Source organism: Callorhinchus milii, unplaced genomic scaffold, assembly GCF_018977255.1.
Source record: "Callorhinchus milii isolate IMCB2004 unplaced genomic scaffold, IMCB_Cmil_1.0 Scaffold32, whole genome shotgun sequence".
NCBI lineage: Eukaryota > Metazoa > Chordata > Chondrichthyes > Chimaeriformes > Callorhinchidae > Callorhinchus > Callorhinchus milii.
In genome coordinates, this window is record NW_024704773.1 from 1853417 (window position 1) to 1875477 (window position 22061).

The 22061-nt window shown below is 38.8% G+C and overlaps 1 protein-coding gene across 1 annotated transcript in view; it reads right to left on the bottom strand.

Moving 5' to 3' along the window:
* auh (AU RNA binding protein/enoyl-CoA hydratase) overlaps window positions 1-22061 on the bottom strand; it is a 135756-nt gene that overhangs the window by 86286 nt on the left and 27409 nt on the right. The window contains exon 4 of the mRNA XM_007900031.2: window positions 10081-10167. Within this exon, the coding sequence (XP_007898222.2) occupies window positions 10081-10167 (87 nt within the window). The remainder of the gene's footprint in view (window positions 1-10080; window positions 10168-22061) is intronic.

The following is a 22061-nucleotide window of genomic DNA, read 5'->3' on the forward strand; positions in this document are numbered from 1 at the left end:
AGTTAATGAAATTAGTTTGACACAGTCTACAGAGGCACGTGCTTGATGAACAGACCATACTATTCCTATTTCATCCTTCAATGAGGGCAAAACTCCCTTTTTCCCCAGTTTTTACATCTGCTCGTCCCTCTCATCCAGATTGCCATGCCTGAAACAGTGCGCAGCAGAGAACACACAAGAGGTGGCCAGGACATAAATCCCTGCTGAATATAACCTATTCTAGGAAGATATCCATCTTCCATTCAACATTTTCTTATTGTGGAGTCCAGTAGTTCAGTGGTTAGAGCACTCACTTTGCAAGCGAGAGACCTGGGTTTGATTCCCGGCAGGGTGAAACCTTGGGCAAGTTTCCTTACTCCACATGCCTGATAATACTCCCTCAAAAAAAAACAATAATAAATTGGTCATTTCAATTGGCTGCCGCATTTTGCCCACAAATATACAGTCAATTCACTTTACAGTTTATTCTGTGAAGCGCTCTGAGACACCGTCCGGCATGGAGAGCGTGATATAAATCCAAGTTGTTGTTGTTGTCTAGAAGATGTGAAAAGTGCTATATCAAATGCAAGGATTATTATTACTGCAAAGCTGCTGAATCAGCAACTTGGTGGAGTGAAGTTGATACCTGGATCCTTCTACTCATTGGCACTGTGCTTTGTTACTTCAAATGTCACACCTTGATAAAATAAAATCTTTTTTAATTAACATAATCAGGACAGTGCACAAATATTATGTAGAAACCTGTCTTGCTTTTCTTGATTATCAGCCAACTACTCATAATTTGCTGGCATTTTATTCAATTACTAATTTTTTTAAATCATAGCGTTCAGAAGAGTAATAATTCTGTGTAATCTTTTTATGAAGTTGATAAGTGTGAGAAACTTTTTAAATAATCATTCAATGCAGCTTAATCTATATTGTACAGTACATAATTAAGAATGCTGTCATTCAGTTCATGTTATCTCCCTTAAACAGTAGTACAACTCATGGCAGTGTCCCAATTACTCATTTAATCATAAAATAATTTACCTGTCGCAGTCTGTAGTATTGTGTTGCATGTGTAAAGGTGGCACTGTAGCTTTTCACTATCCTGTATATCAATGTGGCTTGTGATGGAGAGGAAGATTACTACTGTTGTTTTAAAATACTAAAAGTTTTGAGACATTCTTTCCATGAATTGCCTCTATACAGATGTAATCGGTTAATGTTTGTGTGTAAATCTAATTTAATTCTGTTCAATTCCCACAAATAGAATGCAGCACACGCTATGAAGCAATTATGATAAGGCGCTATATCAAATGCAATACTTCTTATTCTACATCGTCTGCAGCAGAAAGTCTCACCTTACAAGTTTCCCTATTATGCATCTAAAAACTTTAATTTAAAAACTATAATAATCAAAAGTGACTTCTATTACTAAGATTAACAGTTGTAAAATATTATTTTAAATCTATACTAATAAAGACAAAATGTCTGTCTGTCTGTCTGTCTGTCTGTCTGTCTGTCTGTCTGTCTGTGTATCTGACAATCATGCAATAACCGATTGATGTAGAGACTGAGAGAGAGATTGAGATAGTGTGAGAGACTGAGCGAGAGAGAGCAAGACTGGGAGGGAGACTGAGAAAGAGAGACACTAAGAGAGACTGAGAGAGAGAGAGAGAGAGAGAGACTAAGTGGGCTTGTGGTAAAAGGAAATATAGCTGCAGGGAGGGAGAGCTACAGCCTACCCTGACCTGTCACTCAGCACCTTGGAGGCAAACCCAACTTCATGGCTGGCATCTCTTTACCATTTTGTGAGGATCCAAAAGAAGCAGTTGGGAGCTGGTAAGCCTAGTAAGTGGCAAATCTCACCTTTTCTTGTACAAGTCGTTCCACACACTGAAGGTAGATGTCTATCAAATTGATAACAAGAAGATTGAGGCTTGAGAATGCACTCTGGCTTGTTGGCGGAGCAGATATCCCAGCAACTAAAGCAGTTATGGTGGTCTAAGCTAGACAAACAATGGGAAGCTTGCCAGTGCTTCCAATGGGAAGCTGCAAAGTACCACAATTCAAACTCTGGGTCCTCAAGCCATTGCTCTTGCCAAAATGGTACCTAAATTCTCCACGATTTACCAGGATTAGGTAAGCAGGGTGTTTCCTGCTAGACAGTGACAGAGACAGTTCTAGAAAGCATGCCTATGTGGATCTCTCAATAGTTTGGTTTGGAAACTCTTTGGCATGGAAATGAGGAAATGAGTTTCCATAGGTCAGACACCTGGCTGATCAAAGTAATTTTGATTTCTTTTAACCTGTCATTTTTAAGATTACATTTCCTTTCTCCTCACTGCTCAGATTTTGCTTGTGATCTCTTTATTAGACTTCACTGTAAATGGCAGTGTAGGACTTCCCTGGAAGCCCCCATATCCTGTCACATGATCCACAAGGGCTGATCAAAATCCCCTTCTTCCTGTGTTCATGTAGAGAAGGCATTGTCTCATTGTACAAGACTTCCATGTATGGTACTTAAATCACAAAGAATGGAAAAGGTGTACACCAGCAAAAATGTCAGTACTGCAGTTACAGTATGTGGTTTATTCTCTGTTTAGTATATACTTGAATATAAGATAGTATATACTTGAACATAAGACATCATACTTTTCAGTAAAACTGTTTAATGCTGCTAATGAAAAGCATTGCATAATATACAATTTTATAATATAATATTCACCAATCATCTATCACCTCCCTTTGCAATGGTGGAGAATACTACACAGACCACAGGCTTGCATACTAAAGTAACTTAAGATATTAAGTTATAATTTATAGTTTAGCAATAGCTTTGAAATTTCTTGTAATTGTTTTTTGAAATTTGAATTCAGACTCCAATATCTAAAACATTTCTTTTGAGTGTTTTTTTTTGTCTGAAGACAGTGAGAACTTGGATATTTTTCCATATGGGAACCTAGAATCAGCATCCCCAATTTCAGGTCAGAAATAGCAGTTAAATGCAAAATAAAAATCTTCCTCAACTATGTACCTCTGTCCCATCTTCACAAAAGCACTACTTCTGCCCCATTGTAACATTTTCCACTGCCTAAACCAGCCATCTTAATAATCACAATAATAATAATATTTTTTGCATTTGGTATAGCGCTGTTCACGTTGGGGGGACCTCCCAAAGCGCTTCACAGGATTTTATTGTGAAGAAGAGTGACTGTATTTGTGGGTAGCCAATCTTCGCACAGCAGTGTCCCACGAACAGCCAGGAAATGAGTGACCAATTTGTTTTGGAGGATTGTTGGCCAGGACATCACGAGAAACTCCCTTCTCTTTTTTGAATAGTTCCATGGTATCTTTAACATCCACCTGAATAGGCAGATAGCACTTTCGTTTAACGTCTCATCCGAAGGACGAGACAATGCAACAATGCATCACACCCCCAGGGCTATATTGGAGTTTCACCTTATTATCATCTTGTGCCCTTACTGAGTGAGGTTACCAATTTTAGTGGCAAATTGGGAGGTCATTTAATGCTGAAGAATTAGATAGGAGCTGCCCAAACTGATTTCCCAATGAATCCTTATAAGCAATAAAAAGAAAATATTGACATCCCACCATTCTGGGCTGGATTCAAAAAACAAGTTGCTGAGGTAACTCAAATAATACTGATACAATAATCCTTGGTGCTTCAGAGGATGTCTAAGTGTAGTCACTGGGTATTTTGTAGGTGAATGCAACAGCCAATTTGCACATAAGTAATGTCTACAAACAGCCTTGAAGCAAACAACCAATTTTATCTGGGGGAATTTTAGCCAGGACACCAGGAGAAACTCCTTTTTTTTGAAAAGTGCTTTTCGAATACACCTGAACAGACAGACTGGTCCTCAATTTAACATCTTACTCAAAGGATGACACTTCTAGTCTAGAAGTGCACTCCCTCAGCACTGTACTGTGATGTTAGCATGGTCTGCAAGTTAAACACCCCAATGTGGTGCTTGAAACCACAACCTTCTGACTCAAGAGGCAAGATTGCTAATAACTTGTCAGGATGATACCATCACTAAGCCTCAATCTTTTTAACAAAAACAGAAGTCGCTGGGAGCACTCAGCAGGTCAGGCAGCATCTACGGAGAAATGAAAGTGAATCAACGTTTCGGGTCCACTACCCTTAATCAGAACCTGAACGTGGATATTTGAGATGTATTAACAATGTGATAAGGCGCTATATCAAATGCAAGGAATATTATTATTATTTGAATGACAGTCTGGCTCAACTGGTCACAGTCTCACATAACATAAAATCATAAGAAAAGCTAGACAAAAAAAAATCAAACTCCATCTAGTTCGCCTTCCACCTTCCTGGAAGTCGCATGCACATATGTCACTTCTGAGTCACAAAAATTGTGGGTTCAAACCTCATGTCATGTCTTGGAATTCAGATAGTCTAAGCAAATAGTCCAATGCAGTTCCAGGAGTGTGCTGCATTGTTGGACAATATGCCGCCCTTCAGATGAAAAGGTCAGATTTGCCTGTTCAGTTCAACATTAAAGATCCTATGACACTATTCAAAAAGGGAAAGGAATTTCTCCCCATGTCCTAGCCAACGATCCCCTAAATAAAATGTGTCATTCATCTCATAACCGTTTGTGGAACATTTCCGTGTGCTACTTTCACCTACAAACAGTGACTCCACTTTATAGCATATCCATTTAAGCACTTTGAGTCATCCTCCCAATGTGAAAGGCATTATACCAAATGTAAGGATTACTATTATTATTGAGAAAAGGGTTTTAACAGTACACAATTTTATTAAAAAATGCAGTTTAAAGTATGTATTTTCTCAGAACATAATGTATCCAGCATACAAGAAAGTTGATATACTAAATAAGCCCCCTTTTAGGGAATACTTTTGGAATTGATGTAAGAAAAAGAGAGCACTTCTAAAAAAAACGCAACAATGATAGATTATCTTGTCATGAAACCTTTACACAAAACAGCCCATGTAAAGTGTTATACCTGCTTCACATTCAGGCACTGCTTTTCTTATGAGTAAGCACTTCCAATGGGTTGAGTTGACTTAGTGCTTAAGTTAAAAGTTTCACTGGAACAAGGCGTGCTATTAGAGTTTCATCAAAGAAATGAAGGCGTTTGTTGTAATGAATAGCAACACTTAAAAAATATAAAAGAAGTTTCTTTCTTTTCAAGCATTTACAGCATAATATTCACAACCTATCACTTACTACACAGAATGTAGACACTGCAGGGGGAAAAATCACTTAAAAGATACTGACATTTCACCCTCAGTTTTGAAAGAAATCTATGCTGTGTGGGTGGAACTCTTATATGGCGTTTGCAACAAGTCTTTCAAATCAAGTGCTCAATAATATACAGAAAATGTTGTATTAGTCTGGAAGGAGGCATCAACAACTACTCAATTAGAGGAATGTCAAAACTTTTCAACCAGCAGTACAAATTATGCAATTTACATGTGGTATTTTAGACCAAGCCACCAGAAAGCAAAACAAAGTGTGTCTTTCAGGATTTACTGTCATGTACTTCTTGAAAAGTGGCATTTAATCAGCTTTTCAGTTCAACTATTTTCTGCCGTTTCTGACTCTGCTTCAGTACATTTCCACAGTCACTAAAGTGGCTATCTTTCGTTTGTCAGCTTCATAGCAACTCAGAATCAGTAATAGGGAATCTTGCCAGTTACCAGCAATACTGTTCAGCTGACTCATAAAACCCCAATCTGAAACTCCAGAAGCCACTATTAGTGAGTTCCGTTGCAAAGCACTGCTTTTTCAACTCCAATGAGTATCGACAGATTTGACTGTGAGTGACATTACAGCTGAGCTTGACACTGTCCTAATATCAGCATCAAGGCGCTCAGGTGAGCTGTAACCTTGATAGTGATTAAGGTTCCCCTCCTCTGCACAACAATTATCTTCAACTGCAACCTTGTAAGAGCACCTCTCCCACTGTTCTCGATGATTGTTCCATTTCCTATTAGATAGCGCATTAGACTCATATTCTAAACCAAAATATGAACAGTGTTATACTGTGTACCTGTGTTTAGACTATGTAAATTTACTTCACTTAAGAATCTACCAGGCAGCAAAAAACAATTTCAAGCACTTCAACCAAACTTATGTATTAGATAAGAAAGAAGAATGTTGTAACCTCCAACATCATCCACTTAACTGAGAGGAATATCTTCAATTTAAACTGAAGAAAGACTAAAAGTGGAAATGATCAAGAAAAATTGCATCCTCCACCCCCCACACACACATACAGAACAATTCACATATGAATCTAAGCTTGTTCAATAACTTCTTTAAAGAGATGGATAATATCTGTTAAAGAAAAAAGACTGAAGGACAATAAAGCAAATACAGCTAAGGATGTTTAAAATACTTTATGGAATACCATAGTTCCTAAATTACTGGGGTTACAGAAATCTTATGTCATAGAAAGCAACCAGTTAAGGATGAATAACGTTAGTTATAAAGAGGATAGATATTTTACAGTTCTGCTCAATTACCTTTGGGGTCAGGCAGAATCTTTGCAAGATCTTCCCTCTGGAGTTTAATAAACTGGGTAGAAATTGTGGAAGGTCAAATTGGACATACTCTGCTGAAGAGTTTTTTGTGGTTCATGCTTGATGTTTTTTGTTCTTTAAGTACTTTTTTGACCACATAGCTCATGGTGATGGGGATGGTGGGTTGGGGACACTTAATAAATTGCCTAAGATTCTATAAAAAAAGCTCCTCCTGGCAGCCTGATGAATACTCAGCACATTGGTTTGAAAGCCAGAAAGGGAAGAACAAGATGACATTAGCTGCAAGTCTGTGTATGAATACCACCACAGCAGTTGTGTGATTTGGACATTTTGCCTGGTGCTGGGAGCCAATCCAGAAGTACTCAGATATACTCAGTTGGCTTTGATGGATTAAACCAATGATGCCTTCTGAGAGAAACTAATTGCTATAATATTGTATCCATTTCAAAATCTCTTTTGCAGTTCTGACCAAGTGCTGTTTGCCATCCTCTTCCTGAACTAGGGATTGAGAACATAGGGCCTTATAATCTAAGGATAGAATAACAGAATGCTGCAGCACAGAACAGGCCAAATTAGCCCATTAAGTTTGCACTGGAATTTTTTTCCCATGAGTAACCAAATCTAATTCTAATCTCCTGATCACTTCCTATACGCTTTAAGAAAATTATATGTACAAATCAATTAAGTCACATTAGTAATAATCCTTGCATTTGAAACAGCACCTTATCATATCACCCCAACGACTCAAAGCACTTCACACAATATACTGTGAAGTGAATTGACTGTGTAGTTTGTGGGCGAAACGCAAAAGCCGGTTTGCACACAGCAATGTCCCACAAAAAGCCATCGAGGTAGTGACCAATTTTATTTTAGGGGATTTGTTGGCCAGGACACCAGAATAAACCTCCTTCTTTTTTCGAATCATGCCATTAGATCTTTAATGTCCACCTGAACAGGCAAATGGGTCCTCGATTTAACGTCTCATCCAGAGGGCTGCACCTCCGACAATGCATCACACCCCCAACATTGCATTGGAGTATCATCTTAGATTACGTGATTCCAAGACTCGAATTGGGGATTGAACCCACAACCTTCTTTTCAAGAGAGAAGAGTGCAATCACCACACTAGGTTGACACAACATCTAATTTTAGATTTAATATCTAACATAAATCATGTATATCATGAATAAGAGGACATTTAATATGTGTTTTCCATCCCCTTCTTGAACTAGGGATTGAGATGTTATGTTATGATTACAGTATATTTCTACTGGGGATATTTACATTACATATAAGGAGTCAAAGCCTCAAGTCCCTTAAGACTCTTAACCTTGGGCCATCTTTAAGGATAGGAATGAACATAAACTTAAAGAAGGAAAAGCAAGTTCTTCTAATGTCTTGCCCAGTTTATGCAGTAAGTAGGTTAGTCATTCAGTGGAAGTTCCTATGTTCAACCTCTGATTTGCTAATCTCAACCAAGGAAGTAGTACAATGCTATAACTGGCTTCAATGTCTAGGATTGGAAAGGGAAACTGATTTGGATTCTTGCACAATATCTATGCAGGGAGCCTTGATCAGGTGCATGTATGTGGATGGCAGGTGAGGACAGAAGCAGACTTGGTTGCACCACCATCCTTTTCAAATTGCCTATTAATAATCACCTTCAAGGCTCATTCAGAAATAATGAGAAATAATATTACACTTGGGTGTAATAATGGACTTTGACTGATGTTCATGGAACAGTACAATTATATAAGTGCTTTAGGAAAAGCAGGAGAGAAAAAAATGGTGAGAGCAAAGAGGAAGCATCTAGGTCAGGGGGTATATTTCCTGTTCAAAGTATTCACATTAAAGAAAAAATAATAATCCTTACATTTGACATAGCACAATTCACATCACGAGGATGTCGCAAAGCACTCAGTAGAATACACTGTGAGGTGTAGTGACTGTATTTTGTAAGTGATGTAATCTTGTTGTTGAATGCAGCAGCTGATTTGCATACAGCGATGTTCCACAAAATAGCCATGAAATGATTGACCAACTGCATCCGAGTATCAGCCTAGACAACAAGTTCAAAATCCAACATAAGGCTACCTCCTGTTTCAGTGACAGGACTGAAGGGCAGAAGTTACAGAAGTCCCAGTAAGGCTTTTTTTAAAACCTGAATTGGGGGTGAAATCTTTGCCTGGATCATAGGGATCTTATCAAGACCCACTGGATCATAAGAAAACTTAGCCCCTATGAGTTATTAACTTAGCAATGCTACAAGCTTTTCTTCTAATATTAAGCAAGCTTTGCTACATCACATCGTCATTTCCAGTGTATTTTTTAAAAGTGTATTACGGCTGTGAAAAATCAATGACCATTGAAGTATAAAAAGCACTCCGTTATGGTTAAATAATGAGTTCAATGGCAGTTTCATTAATGATTTATTGGTCTGCGGTCATTAGTGATTAAAAAGTATCATGTGAGACAACTCTCTTACCAGACAACGGTCAACATGTCATCAAGTGCATACAATATGTTCTCCTTTTGTTTTAAAAAGAACTTTCTTTGAAATACATGTTAATAGTTTTTAAAATCTTTAAGGAACATTCATCAGTAACAAATACTTACCAAAGGCCTTAATGTAAAATGTAAAGATTCCATTTCTGTAGATCATGATTTTTAATAAATATATTCTACTTATAACATTTTCCAGTAATCACATGCAAATTTTCCAAATTAACTTTTCCATAATGCATGAAGCAAGGATTGCAGGCTAGTATAGCATGATCAGACATACAATAAATCTCCTAATCTCCCCAACCACATGCCATAAACTGATCTCAGAAGAGTGTCCCTCACTGTGTCAATGTGAATTTATCCAGTTGCACTATTTTGGTGACAAATTGTGGGCAATTTTATGCTGCGCACCTGTACCCCCATGGGAAATGGGTTGAGTCTATATCCTCACTCATTTCACTTCACATCTTTTCAGCCGCCTGGGTTGGACTCAAACACAGTTCTCTTGAAAGTACACGTTCAGTGTGCTATTCCACACCTTTGGTGTCTTAAGACGCTAAAGACGCTCTTTATAACATTTTGAGGTTTTCTTATGAACACCAATTTTAAAACAAATAAAAACCAGATGATATTTATCTGACCTCATGCTTCATGAGAAGATACAAATAACCGTTTGCCCTTTGGCCAGTTGTTAAAGAAACTCAATACATTTTATATAAATGCTCAAAGAACAGAGAGAGGAACGGGAAGGGGGAGGTTTTTCTTCAAACATTTCCAACTTTGGATTTGTCGTAATTCATTATTCACGAAATAGAAGTCAGAATTAATGTAAAAACCAAGGTTTCCAAACATCGTAAATTAGAATCCCAATATTGATTGCCATGAACATATACTCTGAAAACAGTTGGTCGTTGCTTCAAGCTTGTTTTAAATTATGAATAAAAGTCAGACCTGCCATGTGAATATATATGTTCATAAACCATGTAACGTACTTTAGTTCATGGGTGAATCAGTCATCATACTTTACTACTTACCTAGCTCGTTTATTAAATTTCTTGCTTTGGAAACAAAAGGCCCAACTTCGCTTGGATGCATCTTTGCTCTCTCCTTCAGATCAGCACCTGCAAAAAATATATTCAACCACATCAGTACTGACTGAAATCTTGGAACTGCTTATGATCACTTTTAAAAATAAATTGTTTCTGATAATGGATACTAAAAGATGAAATCTGTTAATAATATATGTAACAAAACACATGTTGAACATTAGCCACCTTTTCCAACAATTTCCTCCTCAGCACACACATGCACAAACAAAAAATAAATTTTATAAGAATAATGCAAATCTGGCAAATCTGAAAGAAAATCGGAGTGTAGAACACAGTTGGAATGAAGAGTCATGCCCAAAATATTAACCTATCTTTCTCTTTCAGATAGATTGATCTACTATTGATTACCAGACCAGCATTTTGTTTATTCCTTTTGGACTTTTATCCCTGTTGAAAACAAGACAGCTGTAATATGCTGAAAGGAAAGCTGATAACAGCAGTTAGAAATTGAAATTGACCATCACTCAACAGCAAATACCTGTGAATTGAGACATTCATTTCAATGTTAACCTACCAAGAATAGAGGGGAACCAAGTAGACAATGTTAGCGAGTAAATTGGGGGAATTAATATTAGTAAAGAAATGGTTTTAGGTAAATTGTCAGGTCTTAAAACTGATAAATCTCCTGGACCTGATGGCCTACATTATAGGATTTTAAAAGAGGTGGCTACTGAGATAGTGGTGGTTTGTCTTTGATCTTCCAAAATTCTCTGGATTCTGGAACGGTTCCCATTGATTGGAAGATTGCAAACGTAACACCACTATTTAAGAAGGGTGGGAGAGAAAAGATGGGGAACTGTAGATCAGTTAGTCCGACATCAGTGGTAGGGAAAATTCTTGAGTCCTTAATTAACAATGTTGTTATGGGATTCCTGGAAGACCATAACAAGATTAGGCAGAGTCAACATGGCTTTACAAAAGGGAAGTCATGCTTAACTAACCCTTTAGGGTTTTTTGAAGATGTATCCAGCAGGTTAGATAGGGGGGAACCAGTAGATAGTATATTTAGATTTTAAAAAGGCATTTGACAAAGTGCCACACAAAAGGCACAAGGTTAAGGCCCATGGGATTAATGGGAACATATTAGCATGGATTGAAGAGTGGCTAATGGGTAGAAAACAGAGAGTAGGAATAAACGGGTCATTCTCAAATTGGCAGGATGTGACAAATCTGGCTGGACCTCCTCAAAATCTACCGCTCCACTCTAGCCTCTGCCAAATCGTCCTTCTACTTCAGGATAATCCTGGAGGCAAAGAACAACCCCAGGCTTCTGTTCACTACCCCATCCCGACTCCTCCGTCCCCCCCACCACCCGGCGCAGATCATCTCCTCCAACCTTCACTGCGAGGAGATGCTGGATTTCCTTGAATCCAAAATCAAGGGAATCCAGCCACACTCCGACTCCTACCCATCCTCCCCTTTGAACCCGTTTCCCCACCCTCTGTCACCAACCTTATCCTGTCCCTGAAACCCACCACCTGCTCCCTTGACCCGATCCCCACTCCACTCCTTATCTTCCGGCTCCACCTCCTTGCGCCACTTCTCACAGACATCATCAACCTGTCCCTCTCCTCTGGCTCTGTTCCCTTTCCCCTAAAAACTGCCACCATCACTCCCACTTTGAAAAAACCCTCCCTTGATGCGTCGCAGCTATCAAGCTACCGGCCCATCTCCAACCTCCCCTTCCTGTCCAAGGTCCTTGAAAGAGTTGTCGCCTCCCAGCTGCGCTCTTTCCTCTCCACCCATTCATTATTCGAACCCCTTCAGTCGGGTTTCCGTGCTGCCCATAGTACAGAAACCGCCCTGGTCAAGGTCACAATTGACATCTTGACCATCTGCGACCAGGGCTCCCTCTGCCTCCCCGTCCTATCGGCCGCATTCGATACGGTCGACCACGCTATCCTCCTCCACCGCTTGTCCTCCCACCTCAACCTTCAAGGCTCTGTCCTTGAGTGGTTTAGCTCCTACCTCTCCCACCGTCTTCATTTTGTTTCTACAAACGGCTTTTCCTCCAGCCCCCGCACTGTCTTGTGCAGTGTCCCTCAGGGCTCTGTCCTCGGTCCCCTCCTCTTCACCCTTTATATGCTCCCCCTTGGTGACATCATCCGCAGACATGGGGTTAACTTCCACATGTATGCGGATGACACCCAACTCTACCTTTCCTCCTCTACCCTCAACTCCACAACTTTCTTCAGCTCAACGTGCGCAAAACCGAGGCCCTCCTGATTGGCTCACGTCAGCGCCTCCGCACCTCAGGCGCTGACAGCATCAGCATCCAAGGCTGCACTCTCCACCTCTCAAAGCCAATCAGGAACCTCGGGGTTCTGTTCAACCCTGAGCTGCCCTTTCTTCCTCATATCCGCACCACAACTGGCACCGCCTTCCATCACCTCCAGACTACGGCACTACCTCACCCCTCACGCTGCTGAAACACTGGTCCACAACTTTATCACCTCAAGGCTGGACTATGGGAACTCTCTCCTCGCCGGCCTTCCCGGCAACTCCCTCCACAAGCTGCAGGTCATTCAGAACTCTGCAGCTCGTGTACTGTCCCGCACCAGGACCACATCACTCCCACCCTCGCTCACCTCCACTGGCTCGTCATCCTCACCTAGAAGGCCATTCACGGCCTTGCACCCTCCTACTTCTCCGACCTACTATCCCCCTACGTACCTGCCCATACCCTCCGTTCCTCTGGCTCCGGTCTGCTCCACATCCCCCGCCCCAACCGCCCTACCATCGGTGGCCGGGCCTTCAGCCTCTCAGCCCAGAGGCTCTGGAACTCCATCCCCCAGTGCCTTGGCCTTGCTTCCTCCCTTTCCTCCTTCAAGGCCGGTCTCAAGACCTTTCTCTTTGACCGTTCCTTCAGCTCCCCTCTCGATTCTCTACCCCCTCCTCGCTCCCTCCCCTCACCCTGACCATTTCCCCCCTGCTTGGGTCCCAACCCAACTGTCCAGCGCCTTGGGACGTCCTCCCAACGTGAAAGGCGCTTTATAAATGAAATCTTGTTGTTGTTGTAGTGGAGTGCCACAAGGATCAGTGCTTGGGCCTCAGCTATTTACAATTTACATCAATGATCTAGACGAGGACATTGAATGTAACGCATCTAAATTTGCGGATAACACTAAACTAGGTGGGAGAGTAAGCTCTGAGGATGATGCAAAAAGATTGCAACGGGATATAGATAGGTTCGGGGAGTGGGCGAGTAGGTGGCAGATGGAATTTAATGTGGAGAAGTGTGAAGTTATTCACCTAGGTAGCAAAAATAGAAAAACAGATTATTTTCTAGAGAGGGAGAGATTAGATAGTGTTAGTGTTCAGAGGGATTTGGGTGTCCTTGTACACCAGTCTCAAAAAGTTAGTTTGCAGGTGCAGCAAGCAACTAAGAAGGCGAACGGCATGTTAGCGTTCATTGCAAAGGGGTTAGCGTACAAGAGTAGGGAAGTCTTGCTGCAACTGTATAGGGCCTTGGTGAGACTGCACCTAGAAAATTGTGTGCAGTTTTGGTCTCCTTATTTAAAAAAGGACATACTTGCCCTAGAGGGGGTGCAGCGTAGATTCACTGGGTTAATTCCTGGGATGAGGGGACTGACCTATGATAGACTGAATAAACTAGGGCTATATTCTCTAGAGTACAGAAGAATTAGGGGAGATCTTATTGAAACATATAAGATTCTTAAAGGGCTGGATAAAGTAGACACTGAGGGTCTGTTTGCCCTGGTAGGAGAATTTATAACCAGGGGTCACAGTCTTAAAATTAAGGGTCAGTTTTAGAACAGAGTTGAGGAAACATTTCGTCACTCAGAGGTCATTTGCATTTAAATTCACTACCCCAGAAGGTTGTAGATGCTCAGTCCTTGAACATCTTCAAGGCTGAGACTGATAGATTTTTAAAAAATAGAGGAATTAGGGGATATGGGGATAGGGCAGGTAATTAGAGTTAGGTCTGAAGATCAGCCATGATCTTATCAAATGGCGGGGCAGGTTCGAGGGCCTGAATGGCCTACTCCTGCTCCTAATTCTTAGGTTCTTATGTTATAGGTAGTAAAACACTCTGAGACGCCATTCGGCGTGAAGGCCGCTATATACTGTAAATGCAAGTTGTTGTTGCTGTTAAAGCAAATGCAAGGATTACATTTGCAAAATGTGTCGTCATTTTATTATTTTGTTGCTGTCCACAATAATACACTTTTTCTCCTCCAATTTTCTTTCTCTGAAAGTTGGTCAGCAATGCAGTCATTTAATATCTCAATCAAGTGGGTATCTTCATTATAACTCAGCTCAGCTCCCCACATCAAAGCAGGAAAAAATAGCTGCCATCCATAGTGGCCGGTCTTATTCGTCTTCGACCGTGCTTTCAATCACCCTGCTTCCCCCCCTCCCCGACCCAGACCCCCAGCTCGGGTCCGAAACACTGACTTTCCAGCACCTTGGGACGTCCTCCCAACATGAAAGGCGCTGTAAAAATTTAATTTTTTTGTTGTTGTCAAGTTGTTCATTTGTCTTACCTCTGACGGAGGTTGCAAGACTAGAGTGAGCACATTCTGAAAGTCTTTTTTTCCCCATATTGTTACAATGCCAATAGAGAAATTAACAAAGTGGGAGACAGGCAAAAGAAAATTGGTCAATGTAGTCTGAAGATTTTTTTTACAAAAGGAGGAAAAAGGGTTGGAATAAATCAATTCAGCTAAAATGTAAATAGTAGAAAACAATGGAGAATGGGGTCTCAATGTCAACATGAGGAGTGTTACATTTTTTAAAATTAAGTGTTTGTTTTAATACTTTAATATTGTTGAAATACAGGAATATGATGTATCTAACGTCAGAGTAGCTTTACTTTGGTAGCATTTGTGCTAGCTACAGTACCATAGTATACAGATAAAATCTTGAAACAAATGGTCAGGCCAGAGCACCTGGACCTGCCAAGCATTCTATGAGTTAATACATAGTAAAACACCATTTACAGCATTGTTTCTTTTTTAACGACTGTGTAAATTTTCATACTCTATATTGTTTTAATTCTAGACAATGTCTTCACTGCCAAAGATTGTTTTAAACTGAACGGGCTGTTAATCATAATGTTACAAAAACAGGAAGCCTTGCTGAAAGGTCTCAACAAAAAGAAAGAAAATTGCAACACAAATCTAAATGACTGCCAGTCACAGCCAATGAAACATTAACAATTCCTGGATAAGTCAGCAAACTTCCCACACCTGTCTTACATTTACACAATGACACTTAGCCAGCGCCCATAATGATTTCACTGGAATTACTGACAAAAGGTTACTGGATAATTTATAACTACTGTACTCAAGTAAAAAACATTTCCCCCACGTGTTAATTTTTCCAATTTTAACATTTTCATTTTTTTTCCCGTAAGTTAGATGAAAAGAATCAGGTTCAACTTTGATATCACCACCACAATATCGTTCACTTATTGAAAACATTTTTCGTTTCCGTGTATATCGATAACAACATTATGTGAGGAACAGCTTGGAGTTTCTGAGAGCATCAATATGAGGAACTCAAGCAACAAATAACTACAGTAACACTAAAGTAAAGCTAAAGTTTTATGAGCTACAATAACAAAGTATTATCTCAACTCCTTCACACTGGTGATCAGGAAATTCTCTAAGTTACCATCCTCTTTATTTCAACTCAAACTAAAGAAAATAATCGAATGCCTAAATTAATCAATTTGCTGAAGTTTTGTTTTTTTAAAAGGCCACCTTGATGATGAGTTTCACCCCTTTAATTATGTTATTTTTTCTTTACGTCTCTTTAAACCAACACTTTTAATCTTATCCACCAATTCATTTCATTTCAAAACACCATCTTATGTTTCACTGCTACTTCTTTGAGCTCATCTAAAGTTGAATTCCTGTTTAGTTGGTCCTTGTAACTCATCCTTATACATTAATCTGGTTCAGTGAAGATACACTCTTACCTTGGAGTCAGAAGGTTGTGGGGACACTATCTGGTGTGAAGGACGCTATATAGATGCAAGTTGTTGTTGTAGGTTCAAGCCCTATGTCAAAACTTTGAGATCATAGTCTAGGCCAGAGTGGTCCAACTGGTGGCCCAGGGGATGATTTCATCCAGCATGCGAACAGTCACACTGTGTCGGATCCCAGGCTTGGTCTGACACAGTGGGAAAAACAGCAGCGTCAGGCAGATACATCGTCGCTGGTTGTATTATTGTGTCAAAATTTGTACGAATTTTTACACTGCCAATGTAAAGTTTGCATTGTAACTAAATATAGTGAAATTAAGTAATACAGTCATGCAATTTAAAACATAGAATTTCTATATGATTACTTCTTATGGGTTTTGTTTCTGGAAGAGAAACACAAAAATATTGCTTATGCCGTGGACATTTCTCAAATCCAGCATTCGGCCCTCAGCAGCCAAAAGGTTGCACCATCCAGATCTAGGTTGATATTCCAATGCAATGCTGGTGGCGCACTGCATTGTGCTTTCCATTTAATGAGACGTTAAACCAAGGTCTCGTCTGCTTTTAAATTGCATTTAAGTAGCATCTTTCACGTCACGAGGACATTCCGACTCAAAAAGAGAAGTTTCTCACTACATCCTAATTAACATTTACCCAGATAAAATTCGTCCTTCACTTTATGGCTGTTTATTGGATGCTGTTGTGCTACCACATTTCACCCACAAGTTTTACAGTCAATACACACTTTACATTATATTCTGTGAAGTGCTTTGAGACATCTCAATGACGTGATACACACAATATATTCTGAGATGACGACGAAATGCATGTATTATTATCCTGATTAAAAAAAGTCTGCGACAAACATGAATTTCCTCTACAAATATATTTTATTGGCAACATAAAAGGTGTTCATATTGATGGTGACACATTAAATTAACCTGGTGGCTAAAAGCCTGAAACATCACCAACGCATAGTATTTTATTTTTAAATTAGGACACAAAAATGTTGTAAGAATATGAATTTCCTCTTGTTTCCCTGTGACAATCACAAGTCGAGAGAGCAGATAGATAAATGATGTGCTCCCCTTCTCATGAAACTTTAGAGCTAGCTGCCAGGAAGCATGTGATAACAGCCCACCTGTCAATTTTATTTTCCTCCCCTCAGGAGACTTGACACCTTCCCAACAGCACAATGAAGGTTAGAAATTACCAGATGTCCTGCCATTCCAGGAAATAATAACATGGCACACTAAATCACTGAGTTTCCCCTTTGTTGTGTTTTGTAGAGCGAGAGTGTTTGTTTTTTCACAAACATTTTGAGTAGGAAATTGTAAAGCAGAAATTTCTGGTCACTGGTATGGGGTATATCCACATTCTTGGCTCTGAGCATTGCTATAAAGGCTTCTTGGAATAATGAAGCACTTGAGCCCTTTTTCACTTTCACCTTACTCTCTTACATAATGCTGTCACCATTTTCAACCAGTCGATTGATCTTGCCAACAATATCTGTTCATTATGGTTTCAAAAACTCCAAGACTTCAATCCAAAAGCAAGTCGCTCCATTAACCTTATAAATCATAATAGGTGGTGGAAATCCTCCCTTTATTCATCTACATTCATGGGTAGAACTGCAACTAAGGTAGCACCTTTTATTATTTTGCTTCCTTCATAATTTTATCCTTGTGTTCTCTTCCCCCAAATTCTTTGTGTCATAACATAGCCAAAAAGTTGAGAAGCTTGCTGGGCTCATCAATTACTTTTAATGACCCACTGAGAGATATGAAACAGTGATTCAGATCATCTGAATCTGTTAATTTTCCTACTTGCCCTCCACTGCAGAAATGCTTGAACTTCATATATTTGCATGTCCAACAACAGTAATTAAAAATACTATTTTTCTTTCCATAAGACAGCCTTTGGTAATAATTAGCATCATGGGACAGTTTTACTTTGTCATTTTAAAATATGCTTATATATTATGAATTATTGTCAGTTTAAGTTTGATGTGTCATCCTAATTATATACAGGGCAAAATATATCCTAATAGATCACAACACAGTCAAGCAGTTCTGATGAAGTTATCAACTGTGAATATAAGATGCAATAATTTATGACATTGCACTCATTAACAGTGATAACGATGAATGGTGTCAGCCTGGCTCAGTTGTAAGCATTCTCACTTCTGAGTCAGAAGTTTGTGGGTTGATGCCCCACATTCTGGACTTTGAACTCAAATTCTAACTCAAATGCTGGGGGTGTGCTGCATTGGTGGAGGTGTCGTCTTTCAAATGAGATGATAATCCGAAGGTCCTGTTTGCCTGTTCAGGCAGACATTAAAGATCCATGGCACCATTCAAAAAAATGGAGATTCCCACAGCATCCTTGCTAATAATTCCCCGGATAAAATTGTTCATTCATTTCATGGCTGTTTGTGGGACATTGCTATGAACAAATTGGTTGTCACGTTCAGCTACAAAATACACAGTCACTATACTTTACATTAAATCCTGTGAAGTACTTTGGGACGTCCTGCCAATGTGAAAGGCACTACATCAGATTATGATGAATTTGCTTTTGTCAAACATGCTGAATATTTATTTTAAAGCTAGTTTTACACTTTCCTTCACTTTTAACAGTGAGCACACAACACAAATTAGATACAAGTGGAAGTGAAATAAAGATGACAATGAGGTAAGACTTGAAGGCATTTTATGATTGTTAATATACTATTGTGAGTTTACATTAAATAAGTATAAACTACTGAAATTCGAACAGCAAAAGCAGCTGATAAAATAAAAAATATTTAGGAGGGTGGGAAAGACCATTATCCAATCTCCAGGTTTAAATGATGTTCGAACCATTTTGCCTTCACTCTTGGTGTTTATAATCTCATTTGAACATCTTGATTAAATTGCAGTCTTGTAACCTGTTACCTGGTGTCTAATTACAGTACTTTAGACGTATTAATTCCCAATCATGTTATTTATGTTTTAAAGAGGTCAGGCACAGCTGACAGAATAAACAGTTGGATAAGACTTTTGTGATAGTGCATGCCAAAATGTACTAACAGTCTGTTGTCATACAATTTTATTTTCTGTTCCCATTCTATGATATGGAAACAGCGCTATGAAATCAATAAAGCTGGAATGCAAAATGCTTTAAGTGACAAATACTCACAAAAAATCATGTTTGTTTAAAGAGCTCTTTCATTGTCCTAATAGGTATAGGCAACACTCAGCATTAGCTCTTAGTTATACAAACCAGAACGTCATAGGTTTGATTCCCACTCTGCACTGAGCTAGATGGCCTAAGGCAAGGCAGAAATCAAAACTCTATAACTAGTCTTAACGCCTCTGGCTTCGGAGAGGGAAGAAACAAGCCAAGGTTTATGAGCCTCATCATTATCCAGTGACCCCCTGTTAGAAATGGCACAAATGTAGATATTAAGTGAGGAGAGAACCAGGCTCACACATTCCTAAATCATCTGCTAACAACACAATCTTAGCTCACAATCTTAGATCACTTGGGCAATGTAAGAGAGGGCAGCCATAAAAGCATACCCCAGGAAAAATTAGGCCTTGAGGACAGTAAAGAAAAGAAAACTGGTAAGCAAATGAGAGAAAGAGGAGAACGATTAGTGCTGCAGAAATGTTGTAAATTCAATGACCAAAAATACATTTCAAAAATCAGAATTAAGACTTCTTACTTGCTGGTTTGGGGAAATAGGAACTACAATATTCCATAAATGCAAATGCACATCATTCACCCATAAAATTTCTGCTGACAATGGGTTGGATTTCTGCCAATGACTTAAGCAAGAAGAGACAGAGAAGCAATCGTGTGCCCCACTATTCTGCTTCCAGCGGTAAAATTATTTGAAGAAGGAAACAGTATTTGCATTTTTCTTTTACCAAGAACTTAAGAAAGCTATGCACATAAGCAACGTAAGCATTTTTACAGTTCAGTTCTTAAATAACATTAAAAAGTATAGGGTTTGTTCAATGTACTCCCTAAGAACAATTAAGAGCTATTTCTATATAGTAATAGTTTCAGGTAAGAGTACATGATTGGTTCACCCACCCCATTTCCAAAAGACTCCTTCAATACATTATCTCTGATAATCCCAGATCATTTCAATTTCTAAGAATTTACCAAATTCCTTTTGTAAGCTAATTGTTCTGCCACCCATGCTAGTATCTTTCTTCAGCAGAAAACAAATCAATGTATCTAAACTTGTCTATACTTATACTGCTGTGGTGTGAATGGTTTTACTAGCAAAGCAGTTTCCAGAAGAATGTGCTTTGCCATCATGGTAAATGATTTCAATGCAGACTTGGTTTTTTAAAAGTGGTGTACACAAGCATCGGTGCACTTCAGTGAAATACAATCCAAACTTAGAAGTACAGTAGGTAGATTTTTAATGCTGCTCACTCAGATGACCTAATTCATAAGTTTAATAGTATGATCATCTTTACTTTGAAAAAATGCACCAACAGACAAGTTTCTGAAATTATATGAATTTGTTTTATGGTCAAATTTTACATTCAACCCAAGATTTTATTAAACAAATTTTATCCATAGTACTTGAGTAGTATGTACACAATAAAGAACAGGTTATTGGGAGAGCAGCTTGGCCTGCTGTAAATATAGAAATTGAACAATTCTATGAGGTTATCTGCCATCTGACCTATTTCCCTTCCATCTAGGTCAGACAGAGTGTAATTAGGACAAGTGGTTATTTTCAACCTGATCAAGTGTATCTCCTTACCCTACAGCGATTTCCTTGTACATGCTGCCTGGTTGTTTCAAATGAATTCTAATTAGAATACATTTTTTCCACTCTATTTCCTTCTTACCCAGCTTACCCTCTTGGCTTTACTCAATGCAATCAATATACCGCTGACTTCCACTGCATTCTGCTGTACAATGTTTTATCCAGTTCACTGAACAACCGCATATGCAGCAGCATACAATCCTACAAGGAATTGTGAGAACACCATTATGAAATTAACAACATTTCTCAGAGCTCTAACTGTACAACATATATCAGAGTATCAATTATTCACAATGTTACTTTCAATTAATATAGAACATCCTTCATGAATGTATGGGTAAGCGTGTTATACGTATGCAAAATTCAAACACGTACGGAAATATTTTTTGCAGTTAAAAACACATGTAATGTTACCTTAATGGTCTATTACCAAAAAAATTGTAATTTGAAAAATTCACACAATATTTCAAAATAGACTATTTTTGGAATCATTTATTATTTTAGTGTACAGGTGGTTCTGCAGTTCAACAATATACTCAATTTAATTCTCTATCTGCAGTAGTTTCCTGTATAACACATACCTTAAATCTGGGCTAACTTGTTCAGTGTATGAATCTTATACTTCACGTACAACAGATAAATCTGTCATCCAATAGGTGAAATTGGGCAATGTCTTTTTTTTCACAAACCTCACTAGCTGCAGTATTGCTCGAGTCACATGAAGTTCACACCAAACCCATGGTGAAAACAGACACAGTTTCACACCGGGTCCCATTTCATTTTGATATAGGCAGGCTGCAGGATACGTTTTGCTTACAAAGCAAAGGAAATGATTAGTCAAAGTTAAATATTAATGTGAGTTAAATTAAAAACACACGGCACATTAACCTTCAAATATATTAAACATAGTAATGTCAAAAATAAATACAATGTTGATCCATCCTACCCGCCTTTGAGGGCCTTCTTTCTATTTGACACATATCTGTGAGGCAAACTGAGAATGGATTTTGTTTTCATTAAGAAAAGAATATCTAGCATTAGGTTCAATTATGTGTTTTCTTCAAATAAGTTAATTTTAGAACTTATGTGAAGAAAACACATCATTGAACCTAAGATTACATATTTTACCTTAATAAAAACAAAATGTATTCTCAGTCTGCCTATCCTATTATTTAA